The 23,275-nt window shown below is 45.2% G+C and overlaps 1 protein-coding gene across 8 annotated transcripts in view; it reads left to right on the top strand.

Moving 5' to 3' along the window:
* The window catches only part of MARK2 (microtubule affinity regulating kinase 2), a 254,327-nt gene that overhangs the window by 21,987 nt on the left and 209,065 nt on the right, over positions 1-23,275 (top strand). For 4 of the 8 annotated variants that reach the window (XM_068260454.1, XM_068260453.1, XM_068260450.1 and 1 more), the window contains exon 1: positions 11,818-12,192. The exons of 1 other annotated variant lie outside the window; for it this stretch is intronic. In XM_068260454.1, coding sequence (XP_068116555.1) covers positions 12,124-12,192 — 69 coding nt within the window. In that variant the 5' untranslated portion in view covers positions 11,818-12,123. Of the gene's footprint in view, positions 1-11,817; positions 12,193-21,252; positions 21,274-23,275 lie in introns of those variants that run through there. 3 more of the 8 variants (XM_068260451.1, XM_068260449.1, XM_068260452.1) reach the window with 2 other exon arrangements.

Here is a 23,275-nt window from a genome sequence, read left to right as displayed (position 1 = left end):
ACAATGTAATTTTTTTTCTTATCAAAGGCCCTAGAGGGGCAGTACATTTTGATACATGTCATAAATGTTACCATTCTGAAATCTAAAATGGGATCATCCCTTGGGAGCGTTCCGCGCATGCACAGTACGTGATTTTCTTCTACTGCGCAAGACACTCCCGGAGGCAGTAGCATTATCGTGGATGCACTCGGCCAGGGCCGTGCAGTCGCAGTTGACGGCAACTGGGCATGTCGCCGGAATTGAAACTAAGCCACTGTGGGGGACCAGGGGATTGTTCTAGAATGTTGCGGGTACAGGGCGGCTTCAGGAGACTGGTAGAAGGCCCAGGTAAGTGAAACTCTTTTTATTAGTTTAATTAAGGTTCTCTTTAGGCAGGGAACACACTAGATGCATTTGTGTTCGTTTTGCCAAGGATGGCAAAATGCACATGATTCTACAGTGCACACGCACCCGGTTCGGCATGTGCACACTCCCGCATGTGCACTTTAAGGTAGGGAACACACTTGTAGGGCCGTTTTCCCCTGCGATTCTGGGTCTTCGTCTGCTTTTTACGTTAGTGTTTAACGCAAATGGTTTTCTGTGAACGTTTCCGCGTTTGTGGCATCATGTACTGTATGCGAATGTGTGCGTTGTGCGGAAAAAAGAAAGCTGTGAAATTTAAAAATGCGCAGAAGTTAAGGTTACCTTTTTAGGCAGGGAACACACTAGACGCATTTGTGTGCGTTTTGCCCTGGAAGGCAAAACGCGCACGATTCTGTAGTGCATTCGTATGTACACTTTAAGGCAGGGAACACACTTGCAAGGCTGTTTTTCCCTGCGGTTCCTGCGTCTTTGTCATCTTTTTCATTTGTGTTTAAAGAATACCCGTACTGAAATGTGACATAATGAGATAGACGTGTATGTACAGTGCCTAGCACACAAATAACTATGCTGTGTTCCTTTTTTTCTTTCTCTGCCTGAAACAGTTAAATATCAGGTATGTAAGTGGCTGACTCAGTCCTGACTCAGACAGGAAGTGACTACAGTGTGACCCTCACTGATAAGAAATTCCCCCTTTTTACCTCTTTCTTGCTCTCCGAAGCCATTTTCTGCTAGGAAAGTGTTTTATAGTTGGAATTTCTTATCAGTGAGGGTCACACTGTAGTCACTTCCTGTCCGAGTCAGGACTGAGTCGGCCACTTGCATACCTTATATTTAACTCTTTCAGGCAGAGAAATAAAAAAAAAAGGAACACAGCATAGTAGTTATTTGTGTACTAGGCACTGTACATACACATGTTTATCTCATTATGTCACATTTCAGTTCGGGTATCCTTTAACGCAGATGTTTTCTGTGAACGTTTCTGCGTTTGTTTTGGCATGTACTGTATGCGAACATGTGCGTCGTGTGGAAAAAAGCAGAAAGCTGTGCAATTTTAAAAAGAGCGGAAGTTTAGGTTCTCTTTAGGCAGGGAACACACTAGATGCGTTTGTGCATGTTTTCCCACGGACGGTAAAATGTGCACGATTCTACAGACTGTTGGAGTCCATAGCCTTGTGCAAAAAACGTCTGTCGCGACTGTTTGTTCATTTTTTGCGTTCCTGTTTTTCCAAGCATTTATAAATTGCACAACTTCCTGCTTTTTTACGTACGACATGCACATTCGCATAATGTACATGCCGTCAGAAATGTGAAAACGTACACGTTAAGTGCGAACGCAAAAGCTAACGGAAACCCTTGGAATCGCAGGGAAAAACGGCCCTGCAAGTATGTACCCTGCCTTAAAGAACAGGTGCGTCCTCATCAGGTTGGCATCCTTTGTGCAAGTGCATGGCCGTGACTTTCGTGATCGAGCTCACTGGGCCGGGCCTGAAACATATGCACAGGCAGAGAAGTATTGCACCTGCGCAGAACGCTCCAGGCCACATGAACGAGCGTGATCGCAATCAGTGCGTCCTAGCGCAGGCACAGAAGATGCCGACCTGGCAAGTTAGATCTCTGTCTTATCCAAATCTGATCAGAGAGGGATCTATCCCTGACACACGCTGCAAATACTCTACAGGGGCCTTATGGATTGCCATTAGATGGTGAGGAATCTGGGGGGCCTGTCAGCCTGCCCCCTTCGAGCTGTAAATTAATTGAATTACGATCGGGCTGCATTCTCTAGCAGATTCAACCACAGTGATTGAAACTGCCAAGGAAATTGGTTAGTGTGTGGAAACCTTAAGTGAATCTGAAGCTTAATCTAAAAAGAAAACATGGATACTTACCTATGGAGAGGGAACACTCTGGGTCCTATAGAGCCTTCCCGGTCTCCTGACAGTGGCTTCCCCATTTGAATCTCCTGTCGAAGGGAGCCTTCGGAAGGACTCGGGCTACGAAAGACCAGCAGCTCTGTCCTGCACGAGTGAGGGCGCGTAAGCAGTACAAAGCAGCCCATCTTAGGCAGCCCGAGTGCTTCCGAAGACTGCTGAAGCCCAGGGTAAGCGGCAGAGAGCAGTCTACGACCAATCGGCTGCCTGTATTGTATTTAAAGTACAAATTCATTGCTTACATTAACCACTTAAGCCCAACTGGAAGAACTTTCTCGTGCACTCCCGCTGCCGGCCGTTAGCCCAGCAATCAATGAATGGGATTATAGATCCCATTCATTGATCGAAGCCCCCCGCAGAAAAACAGACAGCCTCTTAACAGATGCTGCTGTTTTTCTGATTCACAAAAAGTTTCCCGTCCTCCTAATGCGTCCTGGAAGCCTGTTTGTATGCTTCCAGGACTTTTTGACTGTTGCCATCTTGTGGCCAAATAGTAAAACTACAACCACATCTATTTTTTTATTAAACAAATGCATTATTTTACATTTAAAATTAGCGGTTTACCTCCGACACCACAAATTACCCAAATCAATTTTTAATAAAAAATTACAATTAAAAAAAACAACAAATAATTACCTAAGGGTCTGAACTTTTTAAATAAGCATGTCAAAGGAGTATATTAATATAATTTTTTTTTTTAATTATGGGCTTGTAAATAGTGATGGACGCAAATTGAAAAAATGCACCTTTATTTCCAAATAAAATATCGGAGTGGCAGAAACATCACAGACGGGCCCAGGAGAACATAATGAATAGAATGGTATGCTTTTTGTTGTAAGAATTTTAGAGTACAGATTCTCTTTAAGTGGTTAAACATGCCCTCATTGTGGCAGTTTCACTTTAAGATACACACAGAACATTTACGGTATATCATGCTTTTCTCCTGGCGGACTCTGCTTCAGGGCTGCAGTCACTTATGGTGCGCTCCATGGGGACAACCAGGATCATTGGAGAGCCTTGCCCAAAGACTCTTAACTGTTTTTACAAACTAACTTGAGCCAGGACTCTAACCCTGGTCAAAGGCTTAAATCCCACATCAAAGGCAACAGTCTTAGTCCCCGTTCACATCTAAAATCTAAATTGTGGTAGCGTTTCACCGGGGGATTTTTCCGTGATTTAACGTGGAAAAATCACTGGACAAAGTAGCATTTTGGGAGCGATTGTGATTAGTGGTTCTATACATGCTAATTGCGATCGCTCCAGAATCGCCGACAAACCGCTGCAGAAATTCTGATCGGATTGGTTGTAAATAATCTCCATTGGTGGACACAATCGAGTGAAAAAAATGTCGCCCGAATGAATTTTCGTCGAATGAAAATTTGGATTTTCTTGGTGGTCGTGATAGATAGGAAGCAATGATTGGATAGTTGATGGTGTAGTGAACTATTTTTCGTCCGATCAGAATTTCTGATCGCTCGAACGATTTTTCGCTAGAAATTGGACCGTTAGTGGCCAGCTTAAGACTGGAACTCTGTTCATTCATAGGTTCATAGATTAGCTGAGACTGTTGTAATAACGTCATGTTGCACTGCTGTACTAATTACTTGTTTGTTTGCAATATTGTAAATATTTGTGACTGTCATCTTAATAAATCGACTTTTTTCTGCTATACAGAATTAGTGGGCGGTGACGTAGGTGGATGAAATCCCTACGGACATCTGTGTCTTCTGTGCTACAGTGATGAAACTATTATGTTCTCCTCCTTAAAGTGAACCTTAAGCCAGAAAAAAAAATTAGTTTTACTCACCTGGGGCTTCTACCAGCCCCCTGCAGCAGTCCTGTGCCCTCGCAGTCACTCATTAATCTTCTGGTCCCCCGCTGCCAGCTAGTTTCATTTTTGCCGACAGGCCCGTCAGGACTGGCCACGCGTAGCTTTTTCCGCATTCCCGACTGTAATTAGCGGTATTGCGGGCCGCAACGCGTACAAAAATATGCGTGTCGCATATCTATGCATGCGTAATGCGACAACGCGTATTTTTGTACGCGTTCCGTCCCGCAATAGCGCTAGTTACAGTCGGGAATGCGGAATAAGCTACGCGTGGCCAGTCCTGACGGGCCTGTCGGCAAAAACGAAACTAGCTGGCAGCGGGGGACCAGAGGATTAGTGAGTGGCTGCGAGGGCACAGGACTGCTTCAGGGGGCTGGTAGAAGCCCCAGGTGAGTAAAACTCATTTTTTTTCTGGCTTAAGTGTCTCTTTAAGGCCCTTACCCACTATGCATTTTTTTTTTCAACGACCGATTTGAACGATTTGTTTGAGCAACAATCGATCGTGGGTACAGGTATGCAATTAGGCAAACTTTTACCGCCTTGTGGCGACAGCGATCTACACAGCAGATCGGATCTTTAAGATCCTTGACTCCTCTTTGCGAAGTACCGTGATCTTTTGACTTCCCATTCACGCCTGCCGCGTGTCGTTGCATGTACCCACCGGTCGGAAGATGGATCTTGGAATGCTTGTCGTCAGGGGGATGTCGCTGGATCAATTTTCCTTTGTCGGGTGATGAGTATTCAGCTTAAAGCGCTGTACATGTGGTTCTTGGCTGATGCTCAGATTATACTGTTTCTGCCAAGAACCTTGTATACAGTACAGTGTACAGTGCATCTGATGTGTCACAAATTTTCAGAGAGCTGGTTGTATCGGCAGAGCAAGTCTTCCCCCCCCCCCCCTCTTTTTCTCCTTTTTCCTCTTTTTCTCCTTTTTCCTCTTTTTTTCTCTTCTCTCTTTTTCTCCTTTTTCCTCTTTTTTTTCTCCTTTTTCCTCTTTTTTTCCTCTTTTTTTTTCTCCTTTTTCCTCTTTTTTTTCTCCTTTTTCCTCTTTCTTACTTTTTGAATCCATCACAGGCCAGTACCTCTGTAATGATGGATGTTACCCCAAATTTACAGAGTATGCACTTACCCCTGTGACTGCTTGCTCACCAACTCTGTCATATGGGATACATAGTATGGCATAGAATATCTTGGGATTCCCACAGGAATGTGGTTTTAACATTAAAAGTTACTGTTCAAATAGCCACCCTGCAAATTTGGATTCTGTACAATCCACACATTTTTGTTTTACCTGTGGTGGATTGGAAAAGGAAGGGGGGGGGGCATTATTTTTACACTGCCAGTGAAGGCCCCATCAAAATTAGTGGAGATACCAATATCAGGGTACCACTATAATAAGCACTGTTCTGTTTTTCCTTTTGGGGATCCCTAGAAGACATACCCCCCCCCCACCTACCCCCCACATACCCCCGTTGTGCAACACTCGTTCTCCCATGGTAACGGATGCGTCTGTAGCCTAGAAATTCCCTCCCGGGTGACAGAAATCCCCTAGTGTGTACGGGGCTAAAGACTCCTGATGCTAGGTCAACACTAGGTCTGTTGCAGATCAGATCCGTTCTAAAAAAACCATTTTCAGCCCCCCCCACCCCCCTTTCCCCCCCAAAAAAGCATTTTTAGTAGCAATAGTTTCCAGGGCGTGGAAACATATGCCCAGCTTTGGAGGGAGAGCATTCAGGACGTGGTCGGCGGGGAGGGGAGACGTTCCCACCCCCTCCCTCACCTGGATCCCATGTCCTGCTTACCCCCTCCAACTAGTTTGCGCAAAAGTAATTACAATGTTTATATGCGGGGAGCTTACCTTCTCTCTACTTCCACTCGCCGAGTCACTGCCTGCAATGCCGCCCTCTATACTTCGGAGGGCGGCATTGCAGGCAGTAGGCCTGAACGATTTTAGGAAAAAATTTAATTTAGCGATTTCTGTTGCAAAATCGCGATTTCGATTCATGATTTCCTTCAAATTAGGCTTTGTTCCCCCACTGTGCCTCTCTGTCCCCTGTCTCTCTCTGTGTCTTTGTGCCCCCTTTGTCTCTCTGTGTTCCCTTTGTGTCTTTGTGCCCCCCTTTTACTGCGTCCCCTCTGTCCTTTTTTTTTTTTTTTTTTTTTTTTGTCCAGTCTGTCTTTTTTGTCCTCTTTGTGTCTCTCTATGCCCACTCTGGGTCTCTCTCTGTGCCCCCTCTGGGCCTCTCTCTGTTTTGCTACCTTTGTGTCTTTGTGCCCCTTTCGTCTCTCTGTGCCCCTTCTGGGCCTCTCTTTTGCCTCTTTTGTCTCTCTGTGCCCGCTCTGTCCTCTAAGCTGCAGCAGTGCTGCACATACCTTCCAGCACGAGCCTAGCGATGCCAGTCTATCCACATCGCATCCTGCAGGCCCTAATGCACAGCATACTTCCTGTATGTCATTTGACATACAGGAACCAGAAAGTATGCCGTGCAAAAGAGTCGGCAGACGGCAAGAGAGGATGGACAGCGTTGGACTCATGCGGAAGGTATGACTGACACTGCGGGCCACATACGCTGGGACTTGAAAGTTTGAAGCAGCGTCTTCAAACTTCCCCCTTGTGGAAATGTCATTGCGATATTCTCCACTTTGACGATTCCGAAATTGTTGATCGTGATTTCGGTTTAAATTCGATTTATCTTTCAGGCCTATGATGCCTATTCAGGCAGTGATGTGGCGAGCGGAGGAGGTAAGATCCCCGCTCGCCGCATACAAACATTGTAATTACTTTTGCGCAAACTAGCTGGAGGGGGTAGGGGGGACCCAGGTGAGGGGGGACATCCTCCCTCCCCGCCGACCGCTGCCACCCATGTCCTGCCTGCTATACCCTTTCAGCATGGCGGCCCCCTCTCCCCCCACTGGCTGTGACACTGAGTGTATCAGGATCCAGATGTATTGCGTGAAAATGCAGCAGATCCGGACCTTCCGTTCAGGTTTTAAAAACAGGTCCCCGCCAACGCAGACGGATCCGTTTTTTACTTGGGTGAAGACAGCTGCTATTTTTAACATTTTTATCCGTGGCTCCGGTTTTGATCAGGTTTTAAAAACGGAGCTATGGATATGTTGCCGGACCTAGTGTGGACCAGGCCTGACTGTTTTACGTACTGGCTTGAGCCAGGATTTGATCCCTGGTCAAAGGCTCCAAACTCTACATCGAAAGCAGCTCCCTTAATGGCAAACTATCCAGCTGCTCCTTGATCATACTGTATGATGGATGGCCTTAAAAGTGAGAGGACAATGCATCGTCTGCAGTAACTGCTACCAGGAATAAAGCTCTCCCACAGAAAATACAGTGCTACTCTGAAAACTGGAAGTGAATCAGTCTGAATGTGTTTTGCATTATGTAAGACACATAAAATTTGACCAGACCTGTTTACATGAGTCACTCTGTGACAAAGCTATACAATTTCATTTTGGTGAGTTTCACACCTATGTTCTTGCATAAGCATGCGTTTATATGCATTGCACTCAATCTGTGCTATTCAGTAGTTGCTGCAGTGCAGCAAAACCATTTTTTCTCAATTAGTTTTACACCCGCTGGAATAAACTACGTTAAGCTCATTCTTTATCTTTTTATGTCCATTTAGCAAGCTCCTATGACTTATGGCAAGACTAAAAATGCAAGCACATGGCTGAGTACCAGCAGTCTCTGCCCCCTTAAGGACCAGAGACCGCTGGTACAGAAAAGGCGGAATCCCGATGGATTGCTGCACATACCCGCCGCAACCGCCATCACCGCCACACGTCGGGAACCTGGGCCACCCACTCTGCCATCTTTGTGACGGCAGAGTTCCTGTGAGCGGGTCAGGAGCTGCTTTCATTGGCTCCTGACCCTGTCTTTCAATGTAAGCCAAGTTGCTTACATTGAAAGACAGGGCCAGGAGCCAATGAAATCGGCTCCTGACCCGCTCACAGGGCTCTGCTGTCATAGAGACAGGCAGAGCAAGTGAGCTGCGGCGGGAAACAGCGGGATTCACCGGCGAGATCGTCAGAAGCGCGCGACGGTGAGTTGAAATCTACGTCCTGGCAGCCAGATAGCCATCAAAACAGGGCGGAGATTTCAACTACGGCGGTCCTTAAGTAGTTAAAGGACCATAAATAATAGATGCTTATTGAGAAAGTTCCAATCAACATATTATAGCTAATCTACAGGGGCATAACATCATGTAAATGCACTAGATTTTCATTGCTGTAGTAAGCGATCAGAATTGTTTCAGGGAAAACCACTAGTGTCAGTGGAGGTGACCCTTTCACTTCAGGCGTGAGCTTGCATGTTCTGTTGGTGACATTTTCCTTGATAAGTTTACATAGAACTGAGGGGGTCTATTTTGTTCTTTGGAAGAGGGGAGTGGTCAGCTGATCAGGATCTTAGCTCAGTGGACACCTGCACCAACTGGATTTTCATTCAGAAAATCTCTTAGGGCCCTTTAACACGGGGCGGTGCGGTATTTTTACCACACCCCACCACCGGGCAATTAAAGTCTATGGAGACTTTCATACTTCCACGGGGCGACGTGACCGAAGTGGCGTTTTCGCCGCATCCCCGATACAGATCCGAAACTACTTTACTGCGTGGCTTCTGTGTCGACTTGCAGCGATCTGTGTCGGCCCGGAACTCATATTAGTCTTGGGTGATGCATGGATTTTAAAACCATTCCCAACGACGCGTTGTGGCGCGGAAGTGTATTTTGACAGTTTAATAAGATTCACAGGGCCCCCTATCATATGAGAAACAGAATATTTTAACATATGTACTCTAATTACAGTTTAAAATTAAGACCTTAAGTATGCTTCCCCCCCCCGACTGCGACTCTGGGTACCCAAAATTTGCCTAACTCCTTAGCCCTGCTGTCAAGGAGTACTTTGTATAATGGCACCCACTATCAGATAGTTGGCAGGCAAACGGTAACTGTACTCAAGGGGTGCATGATCAGCATCTTTATTTTCGCCAACCGGAATTGGTCTTGGCACGTACAGGGTACAGGTAGGATAGGGTGCATAGAATACATCAGAAAGGATTAACACTATATCAGACATTTCATTCAGAGAAAGACATACAAGCAAAAAAACACTCAATTTTTGTATAGTTACACAACCCTCAAGTTATTCACTGGGCTTGGCGCTGCTATGGATATGTGTGACGGCAAAACATGATTACGTTGTGGTGGGGAGTGCGTGGAGAGAGTTTACTGAGTTTACAGCTGAGGGGAAGAAGCTGTTTCTGTGTCTAGTGGTCCTGGTGTAGATGGACCGGTACCTCCGGCCTAAAAGAAGCTGGCTGAAAAAAACGGTTGCCTGGGTGTGAGGGGTCATTTGCGATCCTCAAAGCTCTGGAGCTCAGCCTTGAGTGGTAGAGAAGGTCCAGAGCGGGTAGCGGTTTTCCTATAATTCTCTCCGCTGATCTGATGACTCTCTGTAATTTAGTAGTAGCATTAGGTTATTGTATATAAGCTCTCTGTAAGTTGTGTCTGTCGCTGGCGGAGGAGCTGGCATACCAGACTAGGAAGGAAGAGCAGAGGACAGATGCGATTGTAGCAGAGTAAAAGCTGGTCAGAAGTTTCGGGGACATGCTGAACTTCTTCAGTTGGCGGAGAAAGGATAACCTCTGCTGGGCTTTCCTCTGGATGTGGCAGGTGTTTGCCTTCCACTTCAGGTCGTTGGAGATGGTTGTGCCCAGAAGTCGGACACAGGGAACTCTTTCAACTTCTTTGTCCTCGATACGGATTGGAGGGGGGGCGTTGGCGTGCTTCCTAAAGTCAACAATCATCTCAACAGTTTTTGCCGTGTTTAGGACCAGCCCGTTCTCCCTGCACCAGTGGCAGATGCTCTCAACCTGGTTTCGGTACGCTTCCTCGTCATTTTTGGTGATGAGGCAACAATAGTGGTGTCGTCAGCGAATTTGATCACTTTGACGGAGTCCGCTGTGGATCTGCAAGCATTCGTGTACAGGGGGAACAGAAACGGCGACAGGACGCACCCTTGTGGTGCTCCTGTATTTGTAATCCGAGGTTGAGAGGAGATGGTGCCTAGCTTTACGACCGGGGATCTGTTGGTGAGGAAGTCTGTGATCCACAGGCGCAGAGTGGGGTGGTCCCCGAGTGTGGCAAGGTTCTCCTGAAGTATTTTGGGGCTGATGGTATTGAACGCTGAGCTGAAGTCAAGAAGGAGGATCCTGGCATACGTGCCGGGTTTGTCCAGATGATCATGGACGAGCTCCAGACAGATATTGATGGCGTCGTCAGTGGACCTGTTTGCTCTCTTTGCAAACTGGTGCTGATCCAGCAGGGCCTCAGTGGTGAGCTTGAGGGGGGGAGCACCATACTTTCAAGAACCTTCATGATGACTGATGTAAGTCAGTGGAGGTGATGTGATCCTGCTGAGATGCTGATCTAGACTAGAGACCTGGTTTATATTGTATTTGCTGTGCATGGGGTTGGAGAGGGCAGGAACCGGTTTCAGGCATCCTCTAGGAAAACAAGGGAGGTGTTATACAATTTACAATAGTTATTATTATTTAGTGTTTATATAGCACTGACCTCTTCCACAGCACTTTCACGCAGTATGTAGTTGCCTTTGATTTGTCTATTACTAATGAATATGATTTACTGAATACAATAATACCAGTGGAAACCTTTCCTACATAATCTTGATGTATGGCTTTCTATAACTGAACTTTATTATCATCATCATAGGAATGTGGAGTTTAGAGATGTGCACATTGGATACATTGCTGTAAAATGCCCCGTATTCACTTGTTTGAATGTAGCTTTAAGATGAAGGAAAAAAAGCAGCCTCTGTGTAAGGGCTAGTTCACACGGACGCTTCTGTAGCGTTAAACGTAAACGCGCGTTTCGGCCGCACCGGTTTTGGGATCTAGCGCTGTCCCATTCAAGTGAAAGGGAGCATTTGGGCTGGCTTTTGCAAGCTTTCATGAAAGCCTGGCGGTAAATCCCGGTGTTGCATCTAGTCTCGAAAGCAACATGTTGCTTTCAGAGGCGGTAAACGCCAGGAAACAATACCAGAGACCACAACTGCTAGCCTTGAATGCTTCCTAAAAGCCTTCAAAAGCTAGTGTCTAAACGCTGGCATTTAAACGCCAGCATTTGAACGTGGTGCCGAGCGAAAGCTTGGCAGAAACCCGTATGAACCAGCCCTGAAGTATTACAAATGTTTATGTCCACAACCTATGCATTTTTATGATTGTTTCTTGTATAAGTAACATAGGTGAAAGAGATGCACCTTGGGTCATGCTTAGACCAGTGCAATTTACTTTATGCCTGTAGTAGTCTTAAAATGACAAAAATAGCAGTTTTGCCTCAGTGTCTAAAATTTAAATCCACATTTAATCTAGCTAGATGGTTACCGTTCTTGTTGTATTTAAGTATCTGTGTATCCCCCACACATGTTATGCATATGTGTTGTACAGTCTGTAGGTTATGGGCTAGTGTGGGAATTTTGTGAGAAATAAATGTAAATAATTTGAGCTTTCCAGTTCCCTCCTTATTTTCTTTGCTCTGTTGCACGAGATGCAACAGCCAGACAAGGCAAAGCTTTGGTGTTCTCTGTAGGAAGAGGAGGAGCAGTACTTGCTTGGATGAGGGGGTTGGGAAAAGGAAGAATTACCTTTCTCATTCTGAAGCAGTCTGTGTTCGCGAGAACTGCATCAACCTTCCTGCTGTACACTCGTTCAAAATGCCATGATGTCAGCTTCTGTGTTACCAGCTTTACCTGCCCTAGTGAGGAGGGGACAGGTCAGGCTCTCCTCCCTTGTTGTGTGATATTTCAGGGTGGTGACTTCCTGCTTTTGAGTTTAGTAAAGGAGAGAACGTGAGCAAGCAAAGTAGGTGTACCTCCCCCTTGCCACTAAGTCTGGACTGACGGATTACAGAAAAAGCACAATCTGGCTGAAGACTTTTTATTTACATGAGAGGAATTCTGCTTTGAAAAGCCATGTTAGAGGACATAGCAGCGAAGCGTCGTGATCCTGACTCCTGTACAAACCCCCTGCTTTCTCATGAGGTGTGTAACCAGCTTCATGTACTTGTACTGTTAAACTACAGTTCAGTAGGTAATTACATTGAACTACAAATACTCTGTGTAGGCGTACAGTTCTGTAAATACTGTGGTTATATTTTAAACCTAAGAAATGGAGCCGTTTAGAATAATGTACAATTAACACAAATATGAATCCACTTTTGTTAATGATTGTTTTAATAATCCTAAACTGTTAAGGAAGTACTTACTCTGTGGTTTTACATTTGCTGTGTATGTTAATGAGCTAGTTATATTTTGAATAAGTTTCCTGCTCAGATATGTTTCAGCTGTTTTTCCTTTCTGTATATAAATGGTAACACAGGCTTTTAGTACATGCCTGCTAACACTAGTTCTTTTTTCCTATTTGTGCATAATAGTATATTTTATGTAATCTGCCTTTCTGGATGTTCAGTATTAGCTGTAGATTTTAGTTTTTAGTTCTTACTGTGAGGTAGGCCTCATGGGAGCAATATTCATAATAGATTAGTTACGGTATTGTCTTTGCTAACTTACTGCTGTAGCCATGGAGTTTGTGAAGCAGTTGTCAGTTTTTAGTTGTGGAATGTTTTTTTTTTTTTTTTTTTTTTGTCTTGCTGTTAGTAAATCCTGTAGTTATGCAAATGATCTCACAACCTTTTAACTCTGTAGCCTCTGCTTATATGCGTCTTCCTCAAAGCAAAGTAATGTATCGTAAGTTAAATTGGCTGTTACCAGGCACATTTACATGCAGTTTTGTCTTTACTGACATCTCTTGAGCATCTCTTATAATTTGTGTAATTCTACTGATGAGTCATCTGGTCCATAATGAGGGTACGGTGGCATAGTGGATCGCTCTCTGATGTTGCAGCCATACACATGTATAACAGTTCTCGTCAGAGGCAATTGGTGGGGGCTGCCTTGGCTGAAAATCTAGCAGTGTGTACTGTGCCCCTCCCCCCCCCCAATTTTTTTTCTTATCAAGTCCTGATTGATCCATTGGAGTCGCAATGTTTGAATGATAAGGGGGCACAATTTGCATGGAGTTTGTATGTTCCTTGTGTGTTTGCGCAGGTTTCGTGCTTGCACTCCAGTTTTCTCTCAGTGGTCAAGAAAATGGTAAGGCTTGGTTCACATGGAATTTGGTCACAAACTGCACGTTTGGAGTGGATAGTGCAGTGTCCGCTTGGAATCTGGGGCAGATGCGTTTCCACCACAGGCTTCTGTGCGAAATGCGCCCGCTGTCCAGAATTAATGTCAGATTTTTTTCACTATGGACTGGCAAGTATGAACCAAACCTATTAATAAACATGATCCATTCGACTGCCTGTTTTTTGCGCTCCACCAAATTTACGATCTGGTAAAACTGTGCCCATTTTTCATTATAGTTAGAAGACATTTAAAATTATTTGTTTTATAGTGTGAAATTCAATAATGGAATTTCACTTCACTGAGATGAATGTTCCTATAAAACAATTAGGCCCATATTCAATTCACTTTGTCTCCTAAGTATTTTCTTAGGTGATATTTTGACACCTTATCAATAAAATGTCATTTTAAAGTGAGTCTGAACTGTTAATAAAACAAAAACAGATACTCCCCTAAGGAAGAGGGAAGGCTCTGCGTCCTGTAGAGCTTTCCCGTTCCTCCTGCGGTCCGCGTGTTCCAGCGCTGGATTCCCACCATTAGCAGTCTCACACTGATGGGTTAGAGACTGCACACTTCTGATCTTGGGACTGCCGTTCTGATCTTGGGACTGCTGCGCGCATGCGCAGTATGGAGTGGCCCGTCTTCAGGAGCACTGCTGAAGCCCAAGCAGTGGCGGAAGTGAGCAGTCTCTGACCCATCAGTCTGAGACTAACGGGGGGTTCATTGCTGGAACGCAGGGACCGTAGGAGGAACGGGAAGACTTTATAGGGCCCAGAGCCTTCCCTCTCCTTGGGTATGTTTTATTAACACTTCAGACTCCCTTATACCACTTAAGGACTGCAGTCTTAAAACCCCTTAAGGAGACTCTGTAACATCAGAAACATCCCCTGGGGGGTACTCATCTCGGGTGGGGGAAGCCTCCGGATCCTAATGAGGCTACCCACGCCGCCCTCTGTCCCACGGGGGTCTCACTGCAGCCCTCCGAACAGCCGGCGACAGACCCGACTGTAAATTCAATATTTAACTTTGCTGGCTCCAGCGGGGGCGCTGTGGCTGCTCTCGGCTCCGAAGTAGACGGAAATACCCGATCTGTCGGGTCCACTCTACTGCGCATGCGTCGGAAACTTGCGCCTGCGCAGTAGAGCAGACCCGACGGCGATCGGGTATTTCCGCCTACTTCGGAGCCGACAGCCGTCAGAGCGCCTGCGCAGGAGCCGGGAAGGTAAACAAAGACGTCATTTTGCACGGAGGGCTGCAGCGAGACCCCTGAGGGACGGAGGACGGCGTGGAAAGCCTCATTAGGATCCGGAGGCTTCCCCCACCGGAGGTGAGTACCCCCCAGGGGACGTTGTGACGTTACAGATCCTCTTTAAGGACCAGACACTTTTTTTCCATTCAGACCGCTGCAGCTTTAATGGTTTATTGCTAGGTCATACAACCTACCACCTAAATGAATTTTACCTCCTTTTCTTGCCACTAATACAGCTTTCTTTTGGTGCTATTTGACTGCTGCTGTGATTTTTAGTTTTTTATTATATTCATCAATAAAGACATACATTTTGTCAAAAAAAAGATTTTTTTTAACTTTCTGTGCTGACATTTTTCAAATAAAGTAACATTTCTACATTTTTGTCCACATTTATTGTGCTACATGTCTTTGATAAAAAAAAATCCAATAAGTGTATATTTATTGGTTTGGGTAAAAGTTATAGCGTTTACAAACTATGGTGCAAAAAGTGAATTTTCCCATTTTGAAGCATCTCTGACTTTTCTGAGCACCTGTCATGTCTCATGAGGAGCTAGAATCCCAGGGTAGTATAAATACCCCCCAAATGACCCCATTTTGGAAAGAAGACATTCCAAAGTATTCACTAAGAGGCATGGTGAGTTCGTCGATTTTATTTTTTGTCACACGTTAGCGGAAAACGACTCTGTGAGAGAAAAAAAAAATAAAAAAAAATTCTGCTAACTTATGACAAAAAAAAAATGAAATCTGCCAGAGACTCACCATGCCCCTCTCTGAATACTTTGGGGTGTCTACTTTCCAAAATGGGGTCATTTGTGGGGTGTCCTGGCATTTTGGGGGGTGCTAAACTGTAAGCACCCCTGTAAAGCCTAAAGGTGCTAATAGGACTTTGGGCCCCTAAGCGCACCTAGGCTGCAAAAAAATGTCACATGTGGTATCGCCGTACTCAGGAGAAATAGTATGTGTTTTGGGGTGTAATTTTAAACATACCAATGCTGGGTGGGAGAAATCTCTGTAAATGAGATTTTTTTTGTTTTGTTTTTACACACAATTATCCATTTACAGAGATATTTCTCCCACCCAGCATGGGTATGTGTAAAAATACACCCCCAAAACACATTATACTACTCCTGAGTACGGCGATACCACGTGTGACACTTTTTTGCAGCCTAGGTGCGCTAAGGGGCCTAAAGTCCTATGATTACCTTTAGGATTTCACAGGTCATTTTGAGGCATTTGATTTCCAGACTACTCCTCACGGTTTAGGGCCCCTAAAATGCCAGGGCAGTTTAGGAACCCCAAAAGTGACCCCATTTTAGAAAGAAGACACCCCAAGGTATTCCGTTAATAGTATGGTGAGTTCATAGATTTTATTTTTTGTCAAGTTTGTGAAAAAAAAATAATAAAAATCAATTTCCTCTAACTTGTGACAAAAAATAAAATCTTCTATGAACTCACCATACACCTAACTGAATACCTTGGGGTGTCTTCTTTCTAAAATGGGGTCACTTGTGGAGTTCCTATACTGCCCTGGCATTTTAGGGGCCCAAAACCGTGAGGAGTACTCTGGAAACCAAATGCCTCAAAATGACTGTTCAGGGGTATAGGCATCTACAAATTTTGATAACAAGTGGTTTATGAGGGGCTGAATTCTGTGGAACCGGTCTCATAAGCAGGGTAGCCTTTTAGATGACAGGTTGTATTGCACTGAAGTACAAGAAGCGCAGGATGTTCTCAAATCGTGACCTGGACATGGCAGCAGAGAACATGGGCATGTGATGTATTGGGTGCGTAGACCAATAAGACTGCAATACATTCTTTTTGACTAGACCCATGTTAAGGAGAAGGCCCCCAAAAATGTTACGTTCGGAAACTTGGAGTGGTTTCCACCGAAAAGGCTGGGCATGGTAGCTTCTTGGATTGGCGGTTGCGTATTGTGTGGCATAACAGTTGGTCTCAGCCACAATTAAATCGTAGAGACCAGCAGTGATCAGGAAAAAAATTCTGTCACTGCGGTGGGGCGGGTGAGTGTTTGGCCGGGTGATCAGAAGCCAGCAGGGGGCAGATTAGGGCCTGATCTGAGGGATAGGAGTGCTAGGGGGTGACAGGTGGTGGCAGGAGGTGATTGATTGGTGTCTCAGGGGGTGTTTAGAGGGGAGAATAGATGCAATCAATGCACTGGGGAGGTGATCGGAAGGGGGTTTGAGAGGGATCTGAGGGTTTGGCTGAGTGATCAGGAGCCCACACAGGGCAAATTAGAACCTGATCTCATGGGTAGGTGTGCTAGGGGTTGGCAGGAGGTGATTGATGAGTGTCTCAGGGTGTGATTAGGGGGGGATAGATGCAAGCAATGCACTGGGGAGGTGATCAGGGGGGGTCTGAAGGTGATCTGAGGGTGTGGGTGGGTAATTGGGTACCCGCAAGGGGCAGATTAGGGTCTGATCTGATGGGTAGCAGTGACAGGGTGTGATTGATGGGTGATCAGTGGGTGATTAGAGGGGAGAATAGATGCAAGCAATAGACTGGTGAGGTGATCAGGGGATCTGAGGGTGTGGGCGGGTAATTGGGTCCCTGCAAGGGGCAGATTAGGGTCTGATCTGATGGGTAGCAGTGACAGGGGGTGATTGGTGGGTGATCAGTGGGTGATTAGAGGGGAGAACAGATGTAAATAATGCACTGGGGAGGTTATCAGGGGGGGGATCTAAGGGCGGTCTGAGGGTGTGGGCAGGTAATTGGGTACCTGCAAGGGGCAGATTAGGGTCTGATCTGATGGGTAGCAGTGACAGGGGGTGATTGATGGGTGATCAGTGGATGATTAGAGGGGAGAATAGATGCAAGCAATAGACTGGTGAGGTGATCAGGGGATCTGAGGGTGTGGGCGGGTAATTGGGTCCCTGCAAGGGGCAGATTAGGGTCTGATCTGATGGGTAGCAGTGACTGGGTGATTAGAGGAGAAAACAGATGTAAACCATGCACTTGGGAGGTGATCTGAGGGCGGGTCTGCGGGCGATCTGAGGGTGGGCGCATGATCAGGTGCCCGCAAGGGGCAGGTTTGGGTCCGATCTGATGTGTGGCAGTGACAGATGGTGACGGGGTGATTGATGGGTGATTGACAGGTGATCAGTGGGTGATTACAGGGGAGAATAGATGTATACAGTACACGGGGGGGGGGGGGGGGTCTGGGGAGGATCTGAGGGTGTTTGGGGGGGGGGGGGTGATTAGGACCTAATCTATAGGATAGCATTGACAGATAGTGACGGGGTGATTGATGGGTGATTAGGGGGGTGATTGGGTGCAAACCGTGGTCTGGGGGGTTGCTGTGGGCGATCAGGGGGGGCTGGATCAGTGTGCTGTTGTCCCTTCTAGGGGGGCTGCCTCCTGCCCTGGTGGTCCCTCGATCACTGGGACCACCAGGGCAGGAGGGAGCCTGTATAATACACTTTGTATACAATAAAAAGGTGTATTATACACTTTGTATGCGGCGATCGCAGGGTTAACAACTCGCCGGCGCTTCCTAAATAGCCAGCGGGTTGACGTTGCGGGTGGGCGGAGCCTAATGCCAGCGGATGCGTGTGCATCACTGCGCGTGATCCCCGGCTAATTAGTCCACCAGGTGCCGCCGCCGATCGGCGTTACGCGGTCCTGAGGGTGCCACTTTGCCGCCGCCCATAGGTAGTGGGCGGTCAGCAAGTGGTTAAGCCACTCGCAAGCAGAAAAATACCCAGAATCATTTTGACAATTTCTTTGAACCTATTTGTGATACTTTTTCAATTGCATAATGCTGAAAATTAGTTTTAAATAGAAGATGAAAAATGATCTCCTAGGAGAAAATTTTGGAGTGAAAGTGAATTGAATAAGGCCTTTTTTTTTCCATGGGCAGTTGAACTGTGTGCTCAGCAAGCACTTGTGAAAGTTTGAGAGGCATTTCACTGCCTATCAACTGCCCGTGGAAAAGAGGACTTAGGGCTCTTTCACACTACAGGCAGCAGTAAAAGGCTTAAAGGCTGCGTTTTGGCTGCTGGCGGTTTTAAGGCATTTTCAAAGCGTTTTTAAGGCGTTTTACCGCCAATACATTAGTATCAATTGTATTGAGAAACGCAGCGGTCAGCCCTAAAAAAAAAGCTCCTGGGAGCTTCAAAACGCAACGCTCCAAAACGCAGCGTTAAGTTTGAAAGGTAAAATGAAAGTCTATGGACTTTCATTTTACCTAGGAGAAAGCCAACTTCGGCTGTTAAAATGCAGAAAAAACCCCTCTGGTGTAAACGGGCCCTTACGGTTTCAATGTTCTGCTGAGAACAAGACTCTGGGCTGGTGAACACCAAAAACCGTTAGCGGATCCACAAATGCTACCGCTTTTTGAAGAGGTTTTTCAGAGCGATTCTAGGCATGTTTAGAGAGATTTTCTAAACATGCCTAGCGTTTTCCAGAGCGGTTTTCCACTTTCCTAGGCTTTACATTGAGGCAGAAACGCCTCAGAAATCTTAAAAATGCTGCAGGACCCGAGTTTGCGTTTGGGGGAAAAACGAGCCGCTCTGGTGTGCACCAGTCCATTGACTAACATTAGCCAAGAGGTTTTCCCCCCCCAAAAGCGTTTAAAACGCTCAGAACCGCTCTTGGTGTGCACCAGCCCTAACACCAGATTTACTTATTCACATAAAGTTCTGACTAGGCAGCTGAGATCCAGTACCTTTCATCAGTATCACTGTGCCAAACATTTTGATGGTTTGGTTCTGCAACTGCTTTGCTAGGTTTGTTACTATTACTGTATTGTTTTTGTTAATTTTATGAAGCATTACAAAGAGAAAGTAGCTTTAGCTGCTGAAATAGCTCTTTCTGTTCTCAAAACATTGCAAATTCAGTATGGAGGAATAGGCCAGTGTTTGTTTTTCTGCCAACATTGGTAAGTAACCAAATATGTTCTTTTTCACTGTCCTTGTCTAGCATGAAGTGGTACTGCAGTACTGTCCCTTTAAAGGGCCACCCATTTCCAAAGCTTTCTTTGTTTAGACTCACTCGTAGCAGCTGGAATTTTAAGATCTTATTTTACTTCATGTTTTGTCTTTTGATGCATTCAATAAAGCTGATTTATAGCAATAAAAAATCCACAATTGCAATTGTGAGGTCTGAGAATTGTATACACTCATTTACAATTATCTTTTTTCACAAATAAAAGCACTCTGCTTAGTAAGGAATTATAGCAGTTTCTACCTTTTACTTTGACACAGGTACTTGCTTAGAGCAGTTCAGAAAGTGTGGGTGTGGTATGTTCTTCAATTGTACTGAAGCCTTATCTGTTTACCTTTCCTGCTTAGTTTCCAGTGTGAGCTTTTGTTGTTGGCAAAGTGACATATCATGTCCTCATTGTGCTGGCAATAGGAAATTGTTGGAAATCTTAATCTAGGCATACATGGGCCAATTGCGGACTGATATCCCAAGCCAATATGCTGTATCTGTCTGGAATGGGATCACACACTTTCTGAATGGATAGTAGTTACTGATGATCCACCTTGCTCCACTTGATTTTTTTTCAAGTTCCCATAGAAATCTGATGCTAGGTACACACCATACAATTTTCTGTAAGATTTACCTGGCAGATAGATTTTTTTTTTCCAACATGTTGGAAAAAAAATCTATCTGGCAGTTAAATCTAACAAAATCTAACAGAAAATTGTATGATGTGTACCTAGCATTAAAGTCAGTTGAACCTCTGCCCCTGCTAGCATTGTGCTGCATGGTACAGTACAAAGGTATACTGTTGATCCCCTGCCACTCTTTCCCCTTCCCCACATTATGAGCATTTACCACAGTGCCTTTTTATCCTTTTAATTTAATAAACTGTATGAAAATGTTGCAGTTGATAAATTACTGGCAGAGTCCATTAAAGTTTTTTAAATCTGCTCATATTATAAAGCCAGGTATTGTCATCATTATAAACATTGGTTTTGGGAAACAGTCTGCCAAAATGCCGAACAGCCTATGGTGCACACACAAGGAGAACCAGGGTGCATTTATCTATGCGTTTAAGCAAGGTAATTGGCAATGAAATATTTTTCAGGCACAGAAGATTGGGGGAACAGTACAAATAAGACTATCAGCCAAAACTATTGTGAACGATCATTTGGTATGACAACTTTGGATATGACAGCCTTGAGGAGAATTTCACATAAGAAGCTTTGGGGCTGTAGCATATCAACTTGTTGCTAGACAGCTATGTTTTGTAGCAAGGCACAAAGGGGCTGATGCACGAAAGACCAGAAAATGTGCCATGCACAAGCAGTGCATGGGAAGTCTACCGGTAGTAATGCCAGAGGAGCAGAGCCTGTAACACTATAGGCACCATGCGTGTTATGCCGTGTCTTACCATAGCAAAGCGCACTGCTCCCCTGCAGTTAGTACTGGTGAAATGGCCATGCGCTTCCTGGCATGGCAAATTTACCAGCCGTTTGTGCATCATGCCCGAAGTGTCTTGTGTGCTATTTGGTTTAATGTATACCTGAAATTAGAAGAATGTGGAATCTATTATTGCCTTTATTTTAAAGAGTGCTACTTGCCTTGCTGTTGTACTGATATTGTCTCTGGTAACTTCTGAATTCCAGACCCTGAGCAAGTATGGAGGCCAGATGTGGTGACTCCCTTGGTTGAATGTTTGTTCCAGATATGGAAGCCAGGCAGCATTCTTTGAGAGATTAAACATAGTAGGCTTCTTATTCCTCGGACTTCATGTTTTCTTCAAAATCTCACAAATACCTGGTGGCAGAACTAAGGTTCAATATGTGTTAAGGTGGCCATACATCAGGCGACTTTTCAGCCGATCGACTATCCAATTCGATTATTATAATCGATTTGGATAAAAATTGGTGGTGCCAAGTGCACGCGCTACCGACAAAGCGACCAATTTTGGAACGGAAATTGGTCGCATGGTCGATCGCGCAAGATGTTGGGCCGAAGTTGGTTGGTCGGGAGTGCAGTGGTACGGCAGCGATTTCCGGAACGAGAGACGAGACAAACCCCCACGCTACCGTCGCAATGTATAAATGTGCCCAGTGTGTGCATTTATACTGTACGTTACAGTGTTCTCCCCAGAATTTTTTTCCAGCCGGGTGGCATGAAATATTAGCCGGGTGGCATGAAAAAGTAGCCGGGTGGGGCAAGTTGAAAATGCAGGGCAACTCTGCTTACAGCATAGGAGGAGGTGAGCCGATGACAGCCGGGTGGTCACCAAATCTAGCCGGGTGGAGCACCCGGCTAAAAGAGCCTGGGGAGAACACTGACGTTACCTGTCCTGTAGCAGTCTCCAATTCCCTGAAGATTTCATGCTGAAATCGGATGGGAATTGACCTATAGTGTATGGACAGAACCAACAAAAAACAAATTTATCTCTAATCAGATTCGATTAGAGATAAATTTGTCTTTGTCGAATCTGCCCATAATCGTCAGGTCTCTGGGTACCTTTAGACAATACAATGCAGGTTCTATCTGGGCATCTCATTTCACCATGAAATAATTAAAAAGGTGCGTAAAAAAATCTTCCATTCATTCATTTTCATGCACATTTATTGATATTGAATGTGACTAGGATTGCTAGACCTTGAGCTGGAATTCCTTCATTTGCTATAGAAGTGATAGTTGTAATAATCCATAGTGTCCTGGTATGGTACAGTAAAAAAAGGGCCAGTTCACAAGGACAGTTCTGCAATACTAAATTATTGCAACAGCACTCATTGCTTTAAAGGGAACCTAAACTGAAAAGGATATGGGTTTTTCCTTTTAATACCAGTTGCCGGACTCTCCTGCTGATCCTGTGTCTCTAATACTTTTAACCACAGCCCCTAAACAAGCATGCAGATCAGGTGCTCTGACTGAAGTCAGACTGGATTAGCTGCATGCTTGTTTCAGGTGTGTGATGCAGCTACTACCGCAGCCAAAGACCTCGCCAAAACTGCCAGGCAACTGGTTTGGTTTAAAACGAAACAGCCATATCCCTCTCAGTTTAGGTTCTTAACACAGTCTATTCAGATGAATGAACAGTTGTCAGTACTATCTCTTACTGTTGTTGGAGCAAGTTTTGATCCCAATTTTTGCCGTCATCTGTCCAGCGCCTAGCCGATCCTGGAAGCAACATGTTGCTTACAGGATCATTTACCGTCACTCCTTGCAGCAAGTTTGTATGTGCTCCCTATGTTTGCATGTGTTTCTTCTGGCAAATCAGTTTTCCTCCACATCCCAAACACATACAGATAAGTTAATTTGTTTCCTCCAAATTAGCCCTAGACTGCAAGTAGGGGACAAATGCGTTTTCCGGATGGGTCCTCCTTACTGCATGTTCCAGTCCCCTCTGCGTGAGGCATCAGATGCGTACCGCTGCAGCATGCACGGTATTGACATAGCTCAGCCCAGCCTTGTCATAGAGGGCTCCACAGGCCAGATGCAGGGATGAAACCCCACCCACCGGCCGATTCGATCAGTGATTGAGTCTACCGGTAAAAATCAGTGCATGCATGGTTAGCTTTTATTTTTTATTTTTATTTTTTTATAAATTTTAAAGTTTTTATTGTAGAAAAGCATGAGATAGTACAAACTGTTTGGCCATAATATAGTAGATTAACACATACAGTTTACAGAAAACAATGCACTAAAAAGAGTAACCAATGATGGGGTTGTAGGGTACGGGCAAGACCCACACTGTCATATCAACAC

This window comes from Hyperolius riggenbachi, chromosome 11, assembly GCF_040937935.1.
Source record: "Hyperolius riggenbachi isolate aHypRig1 chromosome 11, aHypRig1.pri, whole genome shotgun sequence".
Taxonomy (NCBI): Eukaryota; Metazoa; Chordata; class Amphibia; order Anura; family Hyperoliidae; genus Hyperolius; species Hyperolius riggenbachi.
The sequence above is the reverse complement of the archived record's forward strand: the minus strand, read 5'-3'. Positions and strand labels throughout refer to the sequence as shown.